Source organism: Saccostrea cucullata, unplaced genomic scaffold (genome assembly GCF_032062105.1).
Source record: "Saccostrea cucullata isolate Sc308-1 unplaced genomic scaffold, CSIRO_AGI_Scuc_v1 ctg277, whole genome shotgun sequence".
Taxonomy (NCBI): domain Eukaryota; kingdom Metazoa; phylum Mollusca; class Bivalvia; order Ostreida; family Ostreidae; genus Saccostrea; species Saccostrea cuccullata.
The window spans coordinates 123357-144548 of record NW_026935934.1 but is presented as its reverse complement, the minus strand read 5'-3'; the positions used below and the strand labels follow the sequence as shown (position 1 = coordinate 144548).

The 21192-nt window shown below is 33.3% G+C and overlaps 2 protein-coding genes across 2 annotated transcripts; one reads left to right on the top strand and one right to left on the bottom strand.

The window, feature by feature from the left end:
• Positions 1–6254: 6254 nt before the first annotated feature.
• Positions 6255–13395, bottom strand: LOC134244271 (SRR1-like protein). Its single transcript, XM_062726530.1, has 8 exons — positions 13157–13395; positions 12912–12952; positions 11604–11647; positions 10072–10173; positions 7910–8008; positions 6857–7008; positions 6673–6718; positions 6255–6470 (listed from the first exon to the last, which is right to left on the bottom strand). The coding sequence occupies exons 1-8, from the start codon at positions 13294–13296 to the stop codon at positions 6288–6290; spliced, it is 807 nt and encodes a 268-aa protein (XP_062582514.1). The 5' UTR covers positions 13297–13395; the 3' UTR covers positions 6255–6287.
• LOC134244270 (kelch domain-containing protein 4-like) lies at positions 13376–21165 on the top strand. Its single transcript, XM_062726529.1, has 12 exons — positions 13376–13567; positions 14542–14633; positions 15453–15531; positions 15758–15856; positions 16193–16329; positions 17963–18055; positions 18248–18474; positions 18749–18894; positions 19024–19115; positions 19265–19772; positions 20306–20375; positions 20767–21165. Exons 1-12 carry the CDS (start codon positions 13457–13459, stop codon positions 20979–20981), a joined length of 1869 nt encoding a protein of 622 aa, XP_062582513.1. The 5' UTR covers positions 13376–13456; the 3' UTR covers positions 20982–21165.
• Positions 21166–21192: the final 27 nt, after the last annotated feature.

Genomic DNA, 21192 nt, shown 5'->3' with positions numbered 1-21192 from the left:
GGTTTATATGCAATAAAGTTGTTGTTCGAAAACATAATAGCATCCATTTCTATAAAAAAAAAAAATACGATTCCTATTCGATAAACTTTTCATCTTATTTACATAATTTTATCTCTATGATCTCCTATGCGATGTTTTTTTCTATTCTTTTTCAATAATTGCCATGATTGCAACCTGGGAAATATGACAAATTAAACTAGAATTGGTTGTAAGCTCAATTAAATAGGAATGTAAAGTTTCACATTATTATCGAATATAAATCATTTTATCACATAGATTGACAAAACAAAATTTGAAAATTTTTGGGAATATGGCACAAGTTTTCTCTCTTCAAGACTTAGAAACTAGGGATCAGCGTAAATTAAGCTGTTGCTGTTTTATATAAATAAATGTGTTTCGTTTTATACATTGATGGAGTATTTATAGAGGATTTAGTTATTCAGAATGCTAATTTAATTATTTGATTATGTCTCCGACTCGTATCAATTTTTGACAAAGATATCCAATATGTTTAATATAAAGTACATGTACATGTAGATCCCAAATCAAGACTTCAAGGCATTGTTTCGTCTCATCAATTACGGAACATTAAAAAATATTAATACAAGTTGTAGTAATTTTTTTTTTTAGAAACATCAAGTCATACTCTGTATTATCTTTAATTGAGAAATCAATACTATTTCTATTTTTACAAAAAATCATCTCCATTTTAACACTTGTTCTATGAGAAAACTAGGGGGGGGGGTCACTCACTTTAATGAAATTTTCTAAAAGGACTCCTGCAATATAGCATATGATCACAAGAAAAAAAACATGAAGTCAATATGCATTTCAGATTCTAGGAATAGTAACTCAAGTCTTTATGCTGTTATATACTTAATCATGTCATCAGGTCAGAGAGCTTAGAATAAAAGGTGATATCACCTATTTGAATAAGTGCTATCACCTATTTGAATAAGTGGTATTACCTATTCGTAAAGGTGATATAACCTATTTGAGTTTCTTACAACCTTACAACAGTCAATAATGAATGCTCCCTTTAATATATAGATTACCACTGGAACCAAGAAAATTAGGACTACCCAGTTTTCATGCGTTTTCTACGATTTTCTTGTTGTTAACATGATATATAAGGGAAATAAATTAATTTGTAAGCAAAAAAACTACAGCTGTTCGACGGGAAAAGGTGATATCACCCATTCGAATAGCCGATATCACCTTTTCGAATTGGTGATATCACAAATTCAAATCAGATAGTGATATTATATAAATATTGCATGAAGTTGAGTGTAACATTGAAAAATTTCACCCCAAGAAAACCGAGGCGCAGCCGAGGTTGACAATGGTTTTCGAGGGGTGAAAATTTTCAATGTTACTCTCAACTACATGCAATATTTATTATATTATACTGAATGTTTTATACAAATACATATTACAGTGAACCGTGCGCGCAGAAATTCCGCGCAGTTGCTATTTTTTGTAATACCACCCGTCGTCAAGCAATGTTGACTGTTGCTACGCAGAGGGCGTGACTTCATTATTCAGCGGGTAGTAGTGTTTTTTATCAAATGTTTCTCGACGAATCAGATTCAAGTAATTTACATGAAAGTATAATATCATCTATTGGAACAGGTGATATCACTTATTCAAATAAGGGATATTACTTTTTGCAGTAAATACCAAAACGGGGCCTCATACCTATGTATTAAGTCACAGTAGTGAAAACCCAATCATAAATATGTGTTTTTATGCTGTTGAATTTTGAACCGGTTTCATGATCAAAATTCCACGACCCGGCTCAGTTTTCAACGGATTAGGGTCTAAATTCAACACCTTTAGTCTCAGTATTCAACGTTGAAAAATGACCCCCGGTCAATTTTCAACCCGGGGTCAAAATTTGTGGTTCATGCCCTTCGTACACCGGTGAGACCTGGGTCTTGTGTAGTATATTTTCACTCGGGAGGAAATCCTCCTCTAGATTATATATAGATTCTCGGGATGGGGGTAGGTTGGGGGTGGATGGGGTGGAAACCTTATTCTACAACTCCGGTGTATACATGTAGAAGTAGTACATTTTATAACGGTGACGATCGGTAGAGGAATTTCAAAGTTATAAGAATTCATACTTTGAATTCATATAGTTTCGTTAATTATCGTATCTTTAGTTTAAACACACTTATTCAGAGCAAAGGTGGGATACCCTATACATACCATAAGATTAAATATATTAACTATAGAAAAGCCGAGATTAAAATTGAAAAAAACCAATTGGAAAACCATGATTAAAGCCAGATTAAAGTTGGAAAACCATTATTAAAGTCAACTAAAACATTACGTGGCACCTACTCTGCTGCCGAACTAGATTTACTTTATGCACAAAAATATCATGTTCTGATGTGAAAATTGAAAATAAAGTAAAAGCTTAATGCTAATTCATTATACATGAGAAAATTTTCTGAGTCAGCAATTTTAAAAACAGAAAAATAATACTTGATGTGTTTTTACCGAACACTGACCAGTCTCGAAATTCGTAGATTTAATTTTTCCAGATAACAGCTTTTATTATATTTCGGCGTGAAATGCTCTAGCAACATGAATCTTGCTCTCGATGGCCTCCCTCAATTCGTCTTCTACGGAAGCGTATTAGGGCCGCAGCAGCATCTTTTATTAATTTGTTATAACAAATTAGTAATTTGTTATAACAAATTAGTAATTTGTTATAGCAAATTATTAATTTGTTTTAACAGATTACTAATTTGTTTTCACAAATTATCAATTTGATATTACAAACTATCAATTTGTTAAAACAGATTAGTAATTTGATTAAACAAATTGAAAATTTGTTTTAACAAATTATCAATTTGATATAACAGATTAATAATTTGTTATAACAAATTGATAATTTGTTATAACAGATTAATAATTTGTTAGATAACAAATTGATAATTTGTTATAACAAATTGATAATTTGTTATAACAGATTAATAATTTGTTATAACAAATTAATAATTTGTTATAACAAATTACTATTTTTGGACATTTGACATGTACACAGAACTATGGCATCTATATCAGATTAGAAATCTTTAAAATGTTGAATTTGTGAAACATAGTGGAGCTTTTCACCTATATGTTTCTTTTAGCAGCTGAGAGTTTTCACTTCAAACATCAATGCCATGATAAATTGCATAATAAAAATCCTTGATTCTATTCCTTAAAGTTTATTCTTAGAAGCTTTCAGAAAACTTTGTCCATACGTGCCCCCTTCCCTTTCCGACTCTTTTCGGTCATAGCACCCAATTTGTATGCTAGAAAAAATTTATCTTATTTAAGGCATGCAACAAAGGCAACATTGACCAATATGAATTTGCAGATAAATCATCAAGGGAAAAAAAAATACATTCCGTAACAACCTTCCCCGGAAAACGAAAGAAAAAACCCCCCACAATATTCTTGAGTGGGTAGCACTTGGTAAAATTTAATATCAAATACCTAATGTGTCATTCATTTCTTTTGTATGCGTGAAATTTTTATAATAAAAAAGCTCTCAATAGCATTATTGGCAAAAAACTTTAACATTACAAACTATTTTCAGAAATCCGACTTATACTACTTTTGATTAGATCTGGCTTTCGTAGATCTGTATACATTTCAAATTTTGTCAAAAATAGTAATTTGTTTTATCGAATTACTAAATTGTTTTATCAAATTACTTATTTGTTTTATCAAATAACTAATTTGTGTTATCAAATTACTAATTTGTTTTAACATATTATTAATTTGTTATAACAAATTACTAATTTGTTATAACAAATTATCAATCTGTTATATCAAATTATTAATCTGTTATATCAAATTGATAATCTGTTAAATCAAATTAATAATCTGTTATATCAAATTAGTAATCTGTTATAACAAATTACTAATCTGTTAGTAATCTGTTATAACAAATTACTAATCTGTTATATAACAAATCATTAATCTGTTATAACAAATTACTAATTTGTTATAACAAATTATTAATTTGTTTTATCAAATTATTAAATTGTTATAACAAATTAATAATTTGTTTAAACAAATTAATAATTTGTTAAAACAAATTAAAAAAAGATACTTCTGCGGCCCTAATACGCTTCCGTAGTCTTCATCTTACATTGAATGTTTATATAAAGTTGTTTTGTTGTTGTGTCATATGTTGGATCATAAAGTAAAACAGATGTACAATGGCACCATGTATCAAAGATTCTGTGAAAGTCTCATTAAATTTCATTCAGTAAACAGTTTCTCTGCAAAAACGTTAACGTTACCCATAACTTCTGATTGGTTGAGGCTATGGCTTTCATATTTCCCACGTGTGTTCCTTGCGACAAGACCTTTCTTTGAGTGCCATCAAATTTGACATTTTGACCTAGATCTTGACCAGTTTTACAAAATTTACCCAATTTTAACTTCCTTGGCCTTATCTTTTGAACAGTTGGTGCTAGAGCTTTTAAGGGGTATATTTCACAAATGTAACCATTGTGACAAGCCCTTCCATTGGATACCAACAACTTTGACCCTTTGACCTTCGAGTTTGACTTACTGTTTAAAAACGTTAACCTTGGCCATAACTTTTGAACAGTTAGGACTAAGGCTTTCTTACTTCAGTCACATACATATAAATCCTTTTGACAGGACCTTGCTTTAGATACCAACAACTTTGACCCTTTGACCTTGACCTTCAAGTTTGACCTACTTTTTAAAAACGTTAACCTTGGTCCGCACTTTTGAACATTTAGGGCTAGGACTTTCTTATTTCAAAAATTTAATCCTTGTGACTATTACGACCTTTCTTTATATACCAACAACTTTGATCCCTTGACCTTGAATAGGTCGTTCTAGGGCTTTCATAATTTACAAGTGTATTTCTTGTCAGAAGACATTACTTTGGACACCGACATACAATGTATTTGATTTGCATTTGAGAAAGTTTATTCTTCCCTATAAGTTTCATAAACACCATCTTGTTTAATGTTAGAAAATTATGTGTAAAATCAAGGTAAAAAAGGTGGTAGATTGGGAGGGTGAGGGTGGGTCCAAATACCTCTTTTTCTTGAAGTATGTATAGTAAAGAAGATTATGAAATGATTCTATTCCCCTTTGCTTATAGTAAAAATTAACATTAATATATTGACTGGGCGGAATTTGTTTTGTCAGGCCTAAAGGCCTCAGGCATAGTTTGTTTCAAGGGGTCGACAATACGCATATGCCTGAGAACACAGTCAATAAATGTTTTGTTATACCTTTTACTTTTAATGCCCCATTAATCAAAGATTCAGGAAAGGGGTATGTAGTTTTGCTCTGTCTGTCCATCTGTCTGTCTGTATGCTTGTCTTCAAAATCTTGAACCTTCCCAGTAACTTTTGAAAGGGTGAGGCTATGGCTTTCATATTTTACAGGTGTATTCCTTGCAATAAGACCTTCTTTGGGTACCACCAAATTTGACCTTGTAACCTTGACCTTGGAGTTTGGCCCACTTATACTAAAATTTTCCTATTTTAACCTTGGCCATAACTTTTGAATTGATGGAGCTAGGGCTTTGATACTTCACAAGTGTATTTACTGTGACAAGATCTTTCAAAGGGTATAGCTTTTATATTACCAATTTCCCTTACCTTAGAGTTTGACTCACTTAAAAAAAACTTTAACCTTGGCCACAACTTTTGAACAGTTAGTACTAGGGCTTTCTATTTTGCAGGTATATTCCTTGTGAAAGGACCTTCATTTTTGATACCAACAATTTTAACCTATTGACCTTGACCTTGGAATTTGACTTTCATTTGAGAAACTTCAACCCTTACCATAAGCTGCCACATGGGGGCATCAGTGTTCACAAACACATCTTGTAATATTTTGACATATCATGATGTAAATTTCATTTTCCCACACTGCTGTCATTCCATTAAGTTCTGTGAAACTCCAAGTAAGCAAATAAGATACAGCTGACCCAGTCCTGTGACGTAAGCGGTCCAACATCACATCGGCACGTCCAACATCTCACTCAGTTGTCAAACATCAATTTTTTAATGACCGCTCAGTAAAACATTGGAAATGTTAGACTTTTTTTTAGTATAGAATTATATAGGAAACATTTTTCAAAGGTATAAAAATAATTACCATAAAGAAAGGTACTGAGGTTCACCACATTATATAATCTTTGTACAGAGGTCTTCATTGAATAAACTTGTAAATAACAAAGCAAGATTCATAACAAGTTGTATGTGAGAAAGTATTCATTTAATTTATGTTCAAGATTTGGGTATAAATTCTAAATCCTCTGGATCATATTTTGGCTCAGGACAGTGCTCCCAGAATTCCGAGTCCAGTGAATTAAGTTTATCTTGTGGAAACAGAAGGATGACAGTGTCATTAAATACGTCCTGGTACTGAAAGTTTCCTGGCAATAAAATCTCCTCCATGTATGGCTGTATCTATAATTCAGTAGAAATGAATTTTGTTTTACAAAACATCATGTGTGATCATGAAAATTATGGTACAAGGTCCAATATTTTTAACAGATTCTGCTGACCCGGCAATGTCAAAACATTACTTTTTTCTTAATCATGTAAATATTCAGGGTTCTTCAAAATTTTATCTATCTATATGTTACCAATTTCTCATAGTTTTATTTACCTTCATAATGAGAGGAGCACACTTCTTCATGGTACTGCTTGGCAAACTGAAAAAAAAAAAATGGAGAAAACATTTTATCTTATATTTACACCAGACAATACTCCAAATGAACTTTTGACCCACTAGTTACATTTTTAAGTAGTATGAAGTTTTTCATATTTAAAATGTCTGTGTGTGAACTCACTTTTGAATCATGTTAGAGAAACTGTTTCCAATGATGATAAGATGACAGAGTCGGTCTGGACTCCAGTTGGCAAATAGCAGATTGTTGTACAGACTCTTCCCACAGTGAGGCATATAAAAGAGAGTGGAGCTGTCACATGATCGCTTTCCTTCCTGTCCAAAAAGGTAACAAGTACATGTATACTAGGGCTGGGCAATAATATCGATATTTCAATATATTGCGATACAAGGACAAAAAATATCGTATCGCAATACGATTTTGTAATACCGATATATTGGCAATATGCAAGGAATTTTGTCATTAAATATAAAAATGGACTTATGAAAGTTTGTTAATAAGCCAAACAGTAAGAAAGAAATTGTTTTGTGGGAACATTTCAGAGCATTAAACTTAAATGAAATCAACAAGATTTTTTTCAGTATTATACAGTTATGTACATTCTGCATGTAAATTAAAGTAAATATAGTAAGAAAATGTCACTTAAATTGCATTGAAAATATTGCAATACATATCGCAATACAATTAAAAATATCGCAATATATCGCAATACGAAATCTTGGGCCAATACCCAGCCCTAATGTATACCAAATCATATTAATACATTTGTTTACCAAAAAATACCCAGTATTTGTATATAAAATTCAACTTCAGTATCTCAAACATGTATTATGAATACTACTGATATGTCAAAGTAAACTGGAACTCCCAGCTACTTATTCTTTAAGTATTTTATCTTAATTTGTTTAGTGTTATCTCAAATCCTCTGAAACCTGAAAGTTTTTTTTTCTCAGTCCCATTGAATTTGAGATAACAAGATTTGACTGTATGTAAAAGTATAAAATATACAAAGAGAACCTTGTCACTTAAGTAAACTCATTGGTTACAAAATATGATACAGAGTTTATTTGCTTACATTTTCAATCTCTAACTGAATTTCTGTAGAAATACATGAATGATGCACAGAGACCCAATTCTCTATCGAAGAGGCTGATATGAACATATAATGCCAACAAGATAAAATTTCCTCTAAAAAGTCAGATTTAAAGTCTTTACCTCATTTTCACTTAAAACATGGAATCCAAACTCTGACAAAACTTCCTTCTCAGCCGTGAAGAACTTGGGGTCATAAAGCTGAACACCTGGGGGAGAGATCTGCAATGGTGACAATCTTATATGTTAAAAAGGAACAAAAGGCTCATGGGCCTTAAAGGTCACCTGAGTATCATGTAACAACTTTCCAACAATTGAGTTGGTTCGTGTTTTAAACCAGAGGCCATGAAATTCACAATTTTGAACGAGGTTTCATTGCTTATCATAACTATACACTTAGCATGCTTACTTTGGTTACTTAATTCCCAGAGGTAGATCAGAGTAACAAAGACAAAATGCATTTACACTTTCTTTGAACCAGTTGCGCACCCACTGACCCTGGAGGCCACATATTTCAAAATTTTCAAAAAGACATCTTTGCTCATCACAAATGGTTAATTATAACCAAAGAAGAAATTTTAAAGCATTAATTCATTTCCAGATTATGTAACACCCCCCCCCCCCCCAACAGCACCCCTGACCCAAGGGCAGTGAAATTAATCTTTTTGGAAGAGGTACCTTTCTTCATCATAAGTATGTACTTAGATCATTCGCATAATATCCAGCAGTAAAGGAAAAGATTTTCAAAGAATTAATGTATTTTCACTATTTAATCAATGAGCCCCCCCCTTACCAGAACCCATGACCCAGGAGCCATGAATTTCACAATTTTAGAAGAAGCACTCTTGCTCATCATAACTATTTAGTTAGTTAATTTAATACCCAGGATTAGAGGGGAAGATTTTAAAAGAATGTATTTCCATTATATAATCAATGAACCCTCCCCTCCCCCCCCCCCCCAACAGGAGAACCCCTGACCCAGGGGCCATGAAATTCACAATTTTAGAAGAGGCATTTATCATAACTATGTACTTACATGTAGTTAGTATGTTTATTACCTAGGATTAGGGAAGAAGATTTTCAAAGAAATAATGCACTTTCACTATATGATCTATATAGCCCCGCCCTAACACAAGAACCTCTGACCCAAGGGCCATGAAATTCACAATTTTGGAAGAGGCAGCCTTATTCAGCATAACTATGTACTTGGTTAGTTTATTTAATACCCAAGAGCAGAGAAGAAGATTTTCAAAGAAATAATGCATTTTCACTATATGATCTATATAGCCCCTCCCTAACACCAGAACCCCTGACCCTGGGGCAATGAATTTCACAATTTTGGTAGAGAGCTCCTTGCTTATTACAATCATGCCAACAGTTTGACTGCTTGATGTCCAGGAGTAAAGAATATTTTTAAAGATTGCATTAATTTTGGGGGTTTTAGCCACACCTGACCCCTCAGGCCCCTGGGGGCAGGGGACCCTGAAATTTACAATTTTTGTTCCCCTTCACCCATAAAATTGGTTGAAATTGGTCTGGTGGTTTCAGAGGAGAAGTTGAAAATGTTCAAATGTTAACGCACGTCGACGGACAAAAACGGATAACAATATGGCTCTTCTGTTTTGTGGATTTATTTAACAGAAAAAATTAAAAATAATTTTTGATATAAATTGATTTATATTAAGCTCAGATTTTCAAAAAATGTAGATAAACAAGATATTGTATTCCACCAATTTAGAATATTTACATTCGCTGTGTTTTTCTACAAAGCCAACTGTGAAATTGATTTGAAAGTCATTTTTGTGTATACTCATGCGTAGTAATATACACGGAGAAACATGCGCTAACGTGATGTCACAATAAGGCTACACTGCCTACAGCGACGTTAGTAAAAGTATAACATATACGGCAGCGAGAAATTCAAATATTGAGTATTTTTTGGTGCTTCCAAACATGTAAAATGTAAATATAAGGAATGATTTTAAGTTTAGTGTGAATTATTGGTGTGTGAATCACACAGACTTGCATGTAGACATATTTTTCATGAAGCGCTAGCACGCTTCATGAAATATGCCTATGTGACAAGTGATTCACACACCAATAACTCACACAAAACTTAAAAACATTCCTTAATTGAAAATACATCAACATTGACACCAATTATTGTTACCGGTATATACCTGCTAATTTATAATGTCTATACTTAATTAAGATACTTAGTCATTGATTACCATGTGTAACTTAAATGGAAGTCAAGGACCATTACAATTTTATCATTTATTTACCTGTAAATCCTCTCTGAGGGCTAACAGAAGAGCCAGCTGATATCTCGAGATCAAACATTCGGCAAAGTTTCCAAGTCCATAGGTAACAATCTTAGCTAAACACTGGCAATATAAAATGATGATTTTATAACATTTCAATAAATGGATTTTAAATTTTTAAATAAAGTTGCTCGTTATCTGTCAGATACAATGTATTCCAATTAATATTCTGATACAGAAGGAATGTAAAAGATTGTCCATGTAAACTGAAGACAACAGGGAAATTGAAAAATGGAGGAAGAAATAGAAGAATTTATAATCAGAAATTGTTACATTAAATATATTTAAGCAACAAAAGTGTAAAAAGGACCCAAAAGGACTGGAACCCAAAAGGACCCAAAAGGAAATCAAAAGGACATTGAAAATTAATAATTTGAATTAAATTATGAATATTATATTATAAATTTACCTAAAAATTGGCAAAAACATACATTTATATTGTTGCAACTTTTCTTAAAGAAATTACGAAAACACATCAATCATTAAATCTGGAGGCTGAATTTAACAAAGTGCACTGTATTATATTTCTCCTTCTGTTTTATTACATCTTATTATATGATATATGATAAATTAAGTTTATAATGACATGTTCTAAATTGTTACATTATATATATATTTTTGGGTCCTTTTGGGTTCCTTTTGGGTCCTTTTGGGTTCCTTTTGGGTCCTTTTGGGTTCTTTTGGGTCCTTTTGGGTCCTTTTGGGTAAATCGATGCACCGAACAAAAGTAAGCCTAGTTAAAGCTATAGTATAATCTGCTGATACACAAAAACAGTATAGGGTGTATACTTTGTCAGAATCATTATCTCGTTATAAGATCTTTGTCAATAGGATGCTTACTTTATCAAAAGGATTAGGATGTTTACTTTATCGACAGGATGTTTACTTTATCAATAGGATGTTTACTTTATCGACAGGATGTTCACTTTATCGACAGGATGTTTACTTTATGTAAAGGATGCTTCCTTTATCAATAGGATGCTAACTTTATCAATAGGATACTTACTTTATCAATAGGATACTTACTTTATTGATAGGATGTTAACTTTATCAATAGGATGCTTACTTTATCAATAGGATACTAACTTTTTCAATAGGATGCTTCCTTTATCAATAGGATGCTTACTTTATCAATAGGATATTTCCTATTTCAATAGGATGCTTCCTTTATCAATAGGATGTTTACTTTATTAATAGGATGCTTACTTTATCAACAGGATGCTGGCTTAATGAATAGGATACTTTCTTTGTCAACAGGATACTTGCTTTGTGAATAGGATACTTCCTATATCAATAGGATGCTTAGTTTATTAATAGGATACTTCCTATTTCAATAGGATGCTTACTTTATCAATAGGATACTTCCTATTTCAATAGGATGCTTACTTTATTAATAGGATGTCACTTTATCATTAGGACAATAAGATGCTTAATTTGACAATGGGATGCTTTCTATATCAAAAGGATACTTACTTTATCAGTAAGATGCTTACTTTGTCAGAAACAGTAACTTTCTTTATACACTCTTCAACTTTTCCTGCAATGAAAGGAATTTTTTTTTTAATTTAAGAGAGCTAAAAAGTTCTTGAGTGAGAATCTGTGGATATCTAAGAAAGTGATTGATTTTTCTCACTGAGATATCAGAAGTCTGGGGTATTTATAACAGTTCATAACAATTTTACAAGGCAGGAAAAAAATGAAGGTCTGATGTACCGGGTATATATGCAAAACAGCAATAAACTTTCTTTAGGATTTGACAATTGCTGTTTCATAAAATGGAATTTGAATTCTTCTATGGCACAGGTATACAAAACCATATTACCGTAATTTTTTTTTATTCCTTTGAGATGGAATAAAGATGAACAGCTGGTGAAACCACAGCTTCAGCTATGACTTCATGCAGTTTGAAAAATGACAAAGACAAAGTAGTGTACATGTAAAACTGTAATAGGAATTAATTGACCGAATGTAGCAATGAATGACCAAACCAGGATTCGAACCTGGGACCCCTGGCCCTGCATCACTATTCAGGTGCTCTACTGAGCTAGCCAGGCCAATATCCATGGCCCAAATCCTTACACAACAAAATCATCTAATATATTGATGAGTTGTCATCAGCCATGAATTGCCTTCCTTTGACCAATATTTGCAAGTTTAATTTTCATTCAGTTGACTTTCAAGTTGTCCCATTCAACAGTTTGTTCAATTAATTGTCTTTCGAGTCTTTAACTGATGATGATCTGTCAACATAGGTAATCGTAATCAAATTGATATTGTAGTTGTAACCCATTTGACACCCCCCTCCAAAAAAGTCCCCTTACTATCATTGTATCTGATTGTCACCAAAGTAATGTATGGTTGTAACCATTGTTACCTTATGTCTAAAGAGCATTAGGTGCTCCTGCTGGGTTAAAATAAATTGTACTAAAATGTACCAGCTAGACTGAATAGCCCAGAAACAGGGTAACAAATGAACAAAAATGAAGTCAGTAATATTTTTTCTGCCATACCAGTGGCAGATTTAAGGGGGGGGGCGCACCCGGCGCGCGCCCCCCCTAAAATTGTCAAAGTTAGGGTAAATCAAATATGTCTACTTGTTAGACCTCATTTTTACCCTACAAAATCCCTAGAATCCAGGAGCTTACGGGGGCTTCGCCCCCTGGGCCCCCACCAGGGCTTTGCCCTTGATCCACTGGGGGCCTCAAGCGGCCCCCAGTCCCCTTGCCTAATTTTGGCGCCCCCTCTAACTCCAAATCCTGGATCCGCGCCTGCATACCTTTTCCATGCTAAAGGAACATTACCTTTCATTTCTGTGTAAAAATCTGTGCAGCACAAACTTTCCCTAAAAAAGAATATAAAAATGCCGACAAGTCTTACGTAATTTGATAATGAAAATGTGTAAGTCATCAGCAACTCCTTGTTGCAGAAAAATAAGTAAACATATATATTCATTTCATCATAACGACATCACTGATAAGAACAAAACCATTAGTTATGAAAAAAAATAGTGTAAATTCGAAATGAAAATAGAGGAAATTCGAGTTACTTTGTTGAGAGCGCCTTTTTCTTCACAGCAATCGCGTCGTGGGTATCTCCTGAAATATGACATGTTTCTTTACAATTCACATTTGTTGCAAGCTGTTTTTTCTTTCCTCGTTTTTTGGTAACGACTTTAAAACCATCCATTTTGAAAGATTACATGGGGTTGTTGTGTGGAAAAAATATTTCCGGAGAGCCTGTAAGAATCGAAGTCATCTGTGTGTTTACTTTGTAAGTAGATGAAAACATTAAATCAAGAGAGAGATCAACCTTGACTTTTTGCACACATGGTGCAAGATTGTTTAACATGGGTAAAAAGAAGGCTGATAAAAAGGGGAAAGGAAAAGAGAAAACTGCGTTAAAAACAGAGAAGAAGGCTGAGAAAAAAGCCAAAAAGGAGTTGGCAAAGAGAGGAGAGGTAAACACACTTTGAAACAAACTAAGTGATCACTTATGTGTCCAGCAACAGTGCCTGACTGCAACTAATGAACTATATAACAAGCAGAGCTCTTATAAAGAAGATTACCGTCTTTAGCAAAAACCTTAAACAGTTACCTACACCTACAATGTATCAGGCCGTATTATTCTTAAGAATTCCCTGGTGTTGTATTTTTTCTTTAGCTTTTTACTGGCATTAGCCCTACCAAGTGAAAGGTATTTAACCGGCTTCTCTGTCTCCATAATTATACTCTGACTCTTCATGCTATCGAGATCATTCAGCAAACATCGGCTGAATCCGTTACCCTCTTCAAACAAAATGAGTTACATTTTCGAATCGACAAAGGTGTGCCGAGATCAGAATTAGTGTAGTTCAACTGAGACACTTGGTTATCTCCGTAAACTTCAACCAGCAGAGATATCTCTGGCTGGTCTGAGATTTACGGAGACAGCCGAGTGTCTAGTTGAACAAGACTAAGATCAGAATTGAAAACAAAGGGAAAACTGCAAACTGTAAGTGTAAAGCTTGCATGCAGTAAAGTACGATCTATTTAAAATTAAAATATAGAAACGCTTTTTAGCTACCGTAATAAAAGAACAGTCATGTTATTTAGAATTCATTACTAATTTAAGTAATTTTAGTAATTTTATTTTGTTTTGAATTATTATAACATAAGTTGTTATGCTTTAATTTGTTATATTGACATGAAAGCATCATCAGGTAGTTTAAATTTCAGTTTGCTGAGATAAGCATAATGGCAACTAAAATGTTCTAGATACTAAAATGCAAAAGATATTACCGTTATGTATATTGCATAATTACATAAATATCAATGCAGGATGAAGTGATAAAAAATACATATAATTGTGTTTCTTGTATGTGTATTAAATGGGGAATATAAAACTTTGAATATTTTGATAATATCATGATGTCTTTTTTATGATCAAACACAGGATGACATTGAGACACTGATTGCTCAGTTTCATGCTAAGGATCAGGAAAAAGCCAGATATGTGGAGGAAAAGTGTGATCCCCCTTCTGAAAGGTCAGTAAAATTAAACTTCTGTTGCTTCTTAATCAATGGAAGTCAAATTTAAAGCAATATGAGCTGCATTTTTGAAAATTTAATTTTGCTGTTAAAATGTAACTTAATCCTTTATGATCAATTAGACTAAAATAAAGCATAATGCCCTGTTCACACGGAGAGTTTAATTCGAATTAAATGTAAAGTTACTGCAAATTAATTTCACTTAGCGTTCACACGGAGAATTTAATGCGAATTAGTTTAATTCGATTTAATTTACTGCGCATTAAATTACTTCGCATTAGCTCCGTGTGAACGCTAAGCGAAGCTAATTCGAATTAAATTTTGACGCATGCTTAAGGCCAGAATTAAGTCACAGGACACGTGTTGGTGGTTATATATAGGTATTTGTGCTATATTTGGTTCAAAAAATGACTTCTATATATAGTCCAACATATTTTTATATAAGAAATCATTACTGTACAGGACGACAATAATGTAATTTTGATTCAATCGAAGCTTATAAATAGTTCTTCCATCGCAAATACGAACCACAGAAGTTTACTAATGTTTTTTTTCTGTCATTGAAATAGTTATGTACAATTTTGCAACAAAAAATTCCAACATCAAAGTTGCAGCTCATATTGCTTTAACAATTTGTGTTTATCATGAATTATTTGTATGTCCACATAAATCTTTGCTTCCAAATATTTACATTCCATGGATATTATGTAATTAAGTCAATGCAATTATTAAAAAATATCAGCTTTTATTAATAATGTGTCGTAACACAAAGTTTGTCTTTGTTCAATAAAAAATTGTGGAAATGATTATTTTTAGATCCAACATGACCTTGACCCCTCACCCAGATAAAGATGAGTTGATTATGTTTGGTGGAGAATTTCTGACAGGGAACAAGGTACTAAAATCTTATTCATGTACCCGGTAAGATGTTACAAAATAACTTGAGTTTAAATTTAACTTGATGTACTTGCGTATTTGTTTCTATCTGATGTTTAAAAGAAAGGCACATTCTGTTTTAATAAAGTTGTCAGATATAGATTACGAGCAGATCATTGATACATGTATTGCTTTTTCCCAAATTTACTCTATATTAATAATGATTTATGTGCTTTTTTCAATAGGTATACATGTACAATGATTTGTTTTTCTACAACATCAAGAAGAATGAGTGGACAAAAGTAACCGCCCCTAATGCCCCTCCCCCTCGGAGTTCTCACCAGGTGAGGGTGACACTCACACAATCTCACAATGGTGCTGACCATTGCTTTATGCTCTTTTACAGATAACGTTTTCAATCTGTTTTTACCCTCTTTTAATTTAGTGCTTTAAACTGGTTTTTAATTAAAAGAAAAAAGGTATTTCTTATAATTCAAAGTGAAGAGATTCCTTTCCAACTACCGGTACATTTTTGTTATTATCGGTACTCTATGTCTTTACTTTGCTTTAAGTGTGTTTTAACTAGTGGGTGACTCATAGCCCACTCAAAGTGTTAGCAGTGAATATATTCATTACATATTCATTTGAAAAATTCCATTTTGTTATTACTTAATGTAAAGGCAGTGGCCCTGAAACAACATGGTGGACAGCTCTGGATATTTGGTGGAGAATTTGCCAGTCCCACTCAGTCCCAGTTCCACCACTTTAAGGAGTTATGGGTGTACCACATCAAGAATAAATACTGGGAGAGGATTAAGTAAGTCTATAGAAAAAAATAAATACTGGGAGAGAATTAAGTAAGTCTTTAGACAAGAATAAATACTGGGAGAGAATTAAGTAAGTCTATAGAAAAAATAAATTCTGGGAGAGAATCAAGTAAGTCTATAGAAAAAATAAATACTGGGCGAGAATTAAGTAAGTCTATAGAAAAAAATAAATACTGGGAGAGAATCAAGTAAGTCTATAGAAAAAAATAAATACTGGGAGAGAAGTAAGTCTATATAAAAAAATAAATACTGGGAGAGAAGTAAGTCTATATAAAAAAATAAATACTGGGAGAGAATTAAGTAAGTCTATAGAAAAAAATAAATACTGGGCGAGAATTAAGTAAGTCTATAGAAAAAAAAAATACTGGGCGAGAATTAAGTAAGTCTATAGAAAAAAATAAATACTGGGAGAGAATCAAGTAAGTCTATAGAAAAAAATAAATACTGGGAGAGGATAAGTAAGACTATAGAAAAAATAAATACTGGGAGAGGATTTAGTAAGTCTATAGAAAAAAATAAATACTGGGAGAGAATTAAGTAAGTCTATAGAAAAAAATAAATACTGGGAGAGGATTAAGTCTATAGACAAGAATAAATACTGGGAGAGAATTAAGTAAGTCTATAGAAAAAAATAAATACTGGGAGAGAATCAAGTAAGTCTATAGAAAAAAATAAATACTGGGAGAGGATTAAGTAAGACTATAGAAAAAATAAATACTGGGAGAGGATTTAGTAAGTCTATAGAAAAAAATAAATACTGGGAGAGAATTAAGTAAGTCTATAGAAAAAAATAAATACTGGGGGAGGATTAAGTAACTCTATAGAAAAAAATAAATACTGGGAGAGAATTAAGTAAGTCTATATAAAACTTTCATTGAAAAAAATAAATACTGGGGGAGGATTAACAGTTCCCCAGGTGCCCCCTCCAGTAGGAGCGGCCACAGAATGGTCCAGTGTAAGAAACTCCTCATTGTGTTTGGAGGTTTCCAGTGGAGACCAGTGGCTCCTAAATGTAGGTTTTATCATAAAAGATGTACAAATGTAGGCTAGGATAATTAAACCATTTACAAGAAAAAAATAAATACTGGGAGAGAGCTTTTCTGATCACAATTTGTCCGTTGTCTGTCGTTGTCGTTGTCGTCGTCGTCGTTGTTGTAAACTTTTCACATTTTCGACTTCTTCTCAAGAACCACTTAAGTAAGTCTAGAGAATTGGGAATTAATGAAAAAATAAATACTGGGAGAGAATTAAGTAAGTCTATAGAAAGCAAAAGATAAATACTGGGAGAGAATTATATAGGAAAATTCTTTAAAAATCTTCTTATAGAAAAAAGCCACAATTGATCATATTTTCACATGATATTTATATGGAAGCATTCACAGGTAGTGTAGATTCAAGTTTGTTCATATCATGACCCCTGGGGGTAGGGCGGGGCCAAAATGGCCGACCAAAGTTTTACATAGAAATAGAAAATTTTCACAGGAAAGATGCAAGAGTTTACTTTCTCTTATAAATATATGTTTCTTTATTCAGTTCCACAGTTAAGTAATTGTAATAGTTTTAGACGTCTTCTGAGTGCAGGTGATTATTCTATATTTAGACCAGAATTTTCTCTTGACACAGTTCCCCAGGTGCCCCCTCCAGTAGGAGCGGCCACAGAATGGTCCAGTGTAAGAAACTCCTCATTGTGTTTGGAGGTTTCCATGACAACATCAGGTTTGTGGTCTTTACCAGTGGCTCCTAAATGTAGGTTTTATCATAAAAGATGTACAAATGTAGGCTAGGATAATTAAACCATTTACAAGGAAAAAGTGTAAAAAAAAATCTGACTCGGTATTTATATCTTTTTTGAATTAATAAAACGATGCATTGCGTCATTGGATAACAAGACATGACCACCATTTTCAGAGATTACAGGTACTTCAATGACGTGTATGCTTTCAATGTGGAGGACTATACTTGGTGTAAGCTGGACGTGAGTGGGGTCCCTCCTGCCCCTCGGTCCGGCTGTATCATGGCAGCCATGCCTGACCAGTACAGGGTGACCGTGTATGGGGGATACAGCAAGGAGAAGGTCAAGAGAGATGTCGACAAGGGAACCACCCACATTGACATGACAATTCTTATACCTGAAGGTCAGAAAAATATATCTTTATTGATAATGTTGATCTAGGAAGTATTACATGAATTAATATACAGTTATAAATAATGTCACATCTGTCAACAGAATTTTTTTATTCACCATGAAGAAACATTGATAACATAAATAATATTATATATATTATTGAATTTTCTCCCAGTTAACCTTACCAGTAATATTTGATGGGAAAAATTGGTTCTCAGTAATTGAAGAAATAAAAAAAAACTTTGACTTAAAAAAAAAATTTACAACAATGTTAAACTTTTTAGGCAAGTTAAAAGACGACACCATTCCTGCCAAGTGGAAGTGGGTCAATGCCAAACAGTCTGGTGCCCGCCCCACCCCCAGGTGTGGAATGTCTTGCTCTGTGGCTCCAGGCAACAGAGCATTCTGTTTCGGGGGCGTTTTTGACGAGGTAACTTTTCCTCAATGTCTTCAATTATTTCAAATTTGAATTGTATTGATACTGATAAAGAAAAGATGTATTTTAAATTTTTTTTTGTCTTCATAACTTATTTGAGAAAACACATTTCTTTATCATTAGGAAGAAGATGAAGAGCAGATAGAAGGAAAATTTTACAATGAGTTCTATCTTCTGGATTTGGAGAAAAATAAATGGTTTTTGGTAAATTTAAGGTATTCAATTTTGATTATTAATCAGATAATGTGTTTTTTATTATTTTTGAGGAAAAGAATGAATCCTACTTGATTCATTAATATGGTTGACAATGTGATTTAGTTATGCAAAAATGCAGATAAAATATATGGTACATCATATTGTATAGAGGCAAAAGAGAACAGGCCCCAGAGAAGAAGAAGAGACGAAGGAAGAAGGAGGAGGGAGGTGAAGATGGAATGGAGGAGGACGGAGAGGAAGAGGAAGAAATGGAGGTAGCTACAGACAAAGTCGGCAACATGAACATTGAAGAGGCAAGGGAGGAAGCAGACGACACCGAGATGGCAGAGGGAGCCACCAACACTGAGACAGTAGAGGGAGCCACCAACGCTGAGTCAGCTATGTTTGACGATGGGGTGTTTCAGGTTAAGATAGGGCCAGCACTTGGATCTACCCCTGATCAGGAAATGGGGGAAGATGGGGACAAGGCAGTTAAAGTGTTTCAGCCACACCCCAGGATGGGACCTTTGATGGCTGTGAAAAACGGTGTTCTTTTTCTTTATGGTGGAATGTTTGAAAAGGGAGATAAGCAGTTTACATTCAAGGATTTTTACTCATTAGATCTGGACAAAATGGAAGAGTGGAAAGTGATCATAGAAAATGATGAATCCAAACTGGTGAGGGAATTTTTTTTATCCTAGAATATTAAATTTAAATGTTAGTAAATTTACTCATTATTTCTCTTAAATTCTATGTCACAATTAATTTTGAAACTTGAAACCTATTCCTCGAATTTCAAGTGATTTATGAGCACAGTTCATTGTGGGTTCCTCTTTGACATATTCAAAATTTAGCACAAATATGGATCATTTATTAGTTTGGGCAGTCATGGCCAAAGTAATTCCTTTTACTGACATTACTACCCCCCCCCCCCCTTTAAACTTTTCACAATACACAGGGCTACTGTATACATGAAAATTTTTGCGCCCCTTTTATGTATCTACCCTTTTTACCCTGTGTACAGTAATTTTGACTCCATTTGTCATGGAGTATCAATAAATGAAGGACCATACCTTTTTGAAAAATTAAGAATTCAAGTTTTGTTCAAGACATGGCCTTAGGGCAGTGGTAAATGGGCAAAAATGTGCAATAAAATTTATATTGGGATGCATAAAAGACAGTCCTTACAATTTGAATGTAATGGTTACAGGTTTGGGATGATTCCGGGTCATCAGACGAGGAGATGGAGGCCTGTGGAGGAGAGGAAGAAGAAGGAGAGGGTAAGGCATTATTTATTGACATTAATCCAACTGCCCCCCCGTTTATCTCTCCTTTTATTTTTCTAACTTTGGAAAAGAGAAAATTATGTAGTTTCCTGCCTCAAAATGTATATGACTGGGCTATATATTACAGTAGAATGTATTTTTTTAATTTAATTTTTCCCCCCATCTTTCTGTTTATTGCACTTACTTTGCATTTTGTTCCAAACATTTACAAGATTTTTATCAAACTTCCAACAATTACATGTATACATAATGGCAAACATTGTGATCTTGGCCTTACTTTCTTTGCCTTATTTCATTTAAATTGTTAAACTTGGAAGATCAAAGGGATATAAATAGTTAATTTCATATATAAGTATTTTAAAAATGAGATGTTGATCTTTAACAGAATCATCAGATGACGATGATATTGAGGATATCCTTGAAGGCTGTGACGTACCAACTAAAAATGACGATGAAAACACGGAGGAGTATTTTGAAAGGACTAAAGACTTCTGGGTAGAACAATCGCGGAAATATTTTGAAAATGAGGAAATGAAAGTGTCATCCAGGACTGTTACTAAGTTTGCAAAAGAAATGTGTCAAGAATACACCAACAGGTGATTAATACAAGTGTGGGTTAAATGGCTGTTGAAGTGTGGTGCAATAATTCCCTGGTCAACATTAGGACAGACAGACTTAAAGTAATTCTGTAATGTGGATCTTTGTGACTCATGTGTCTGTGATGAACAAGGTATTATACAGTGTAACTGTAAATTGTATTTACTATTGAGATGTGTAGAATGATTGAAAGAAATAAAAAAAAAAAAATAAA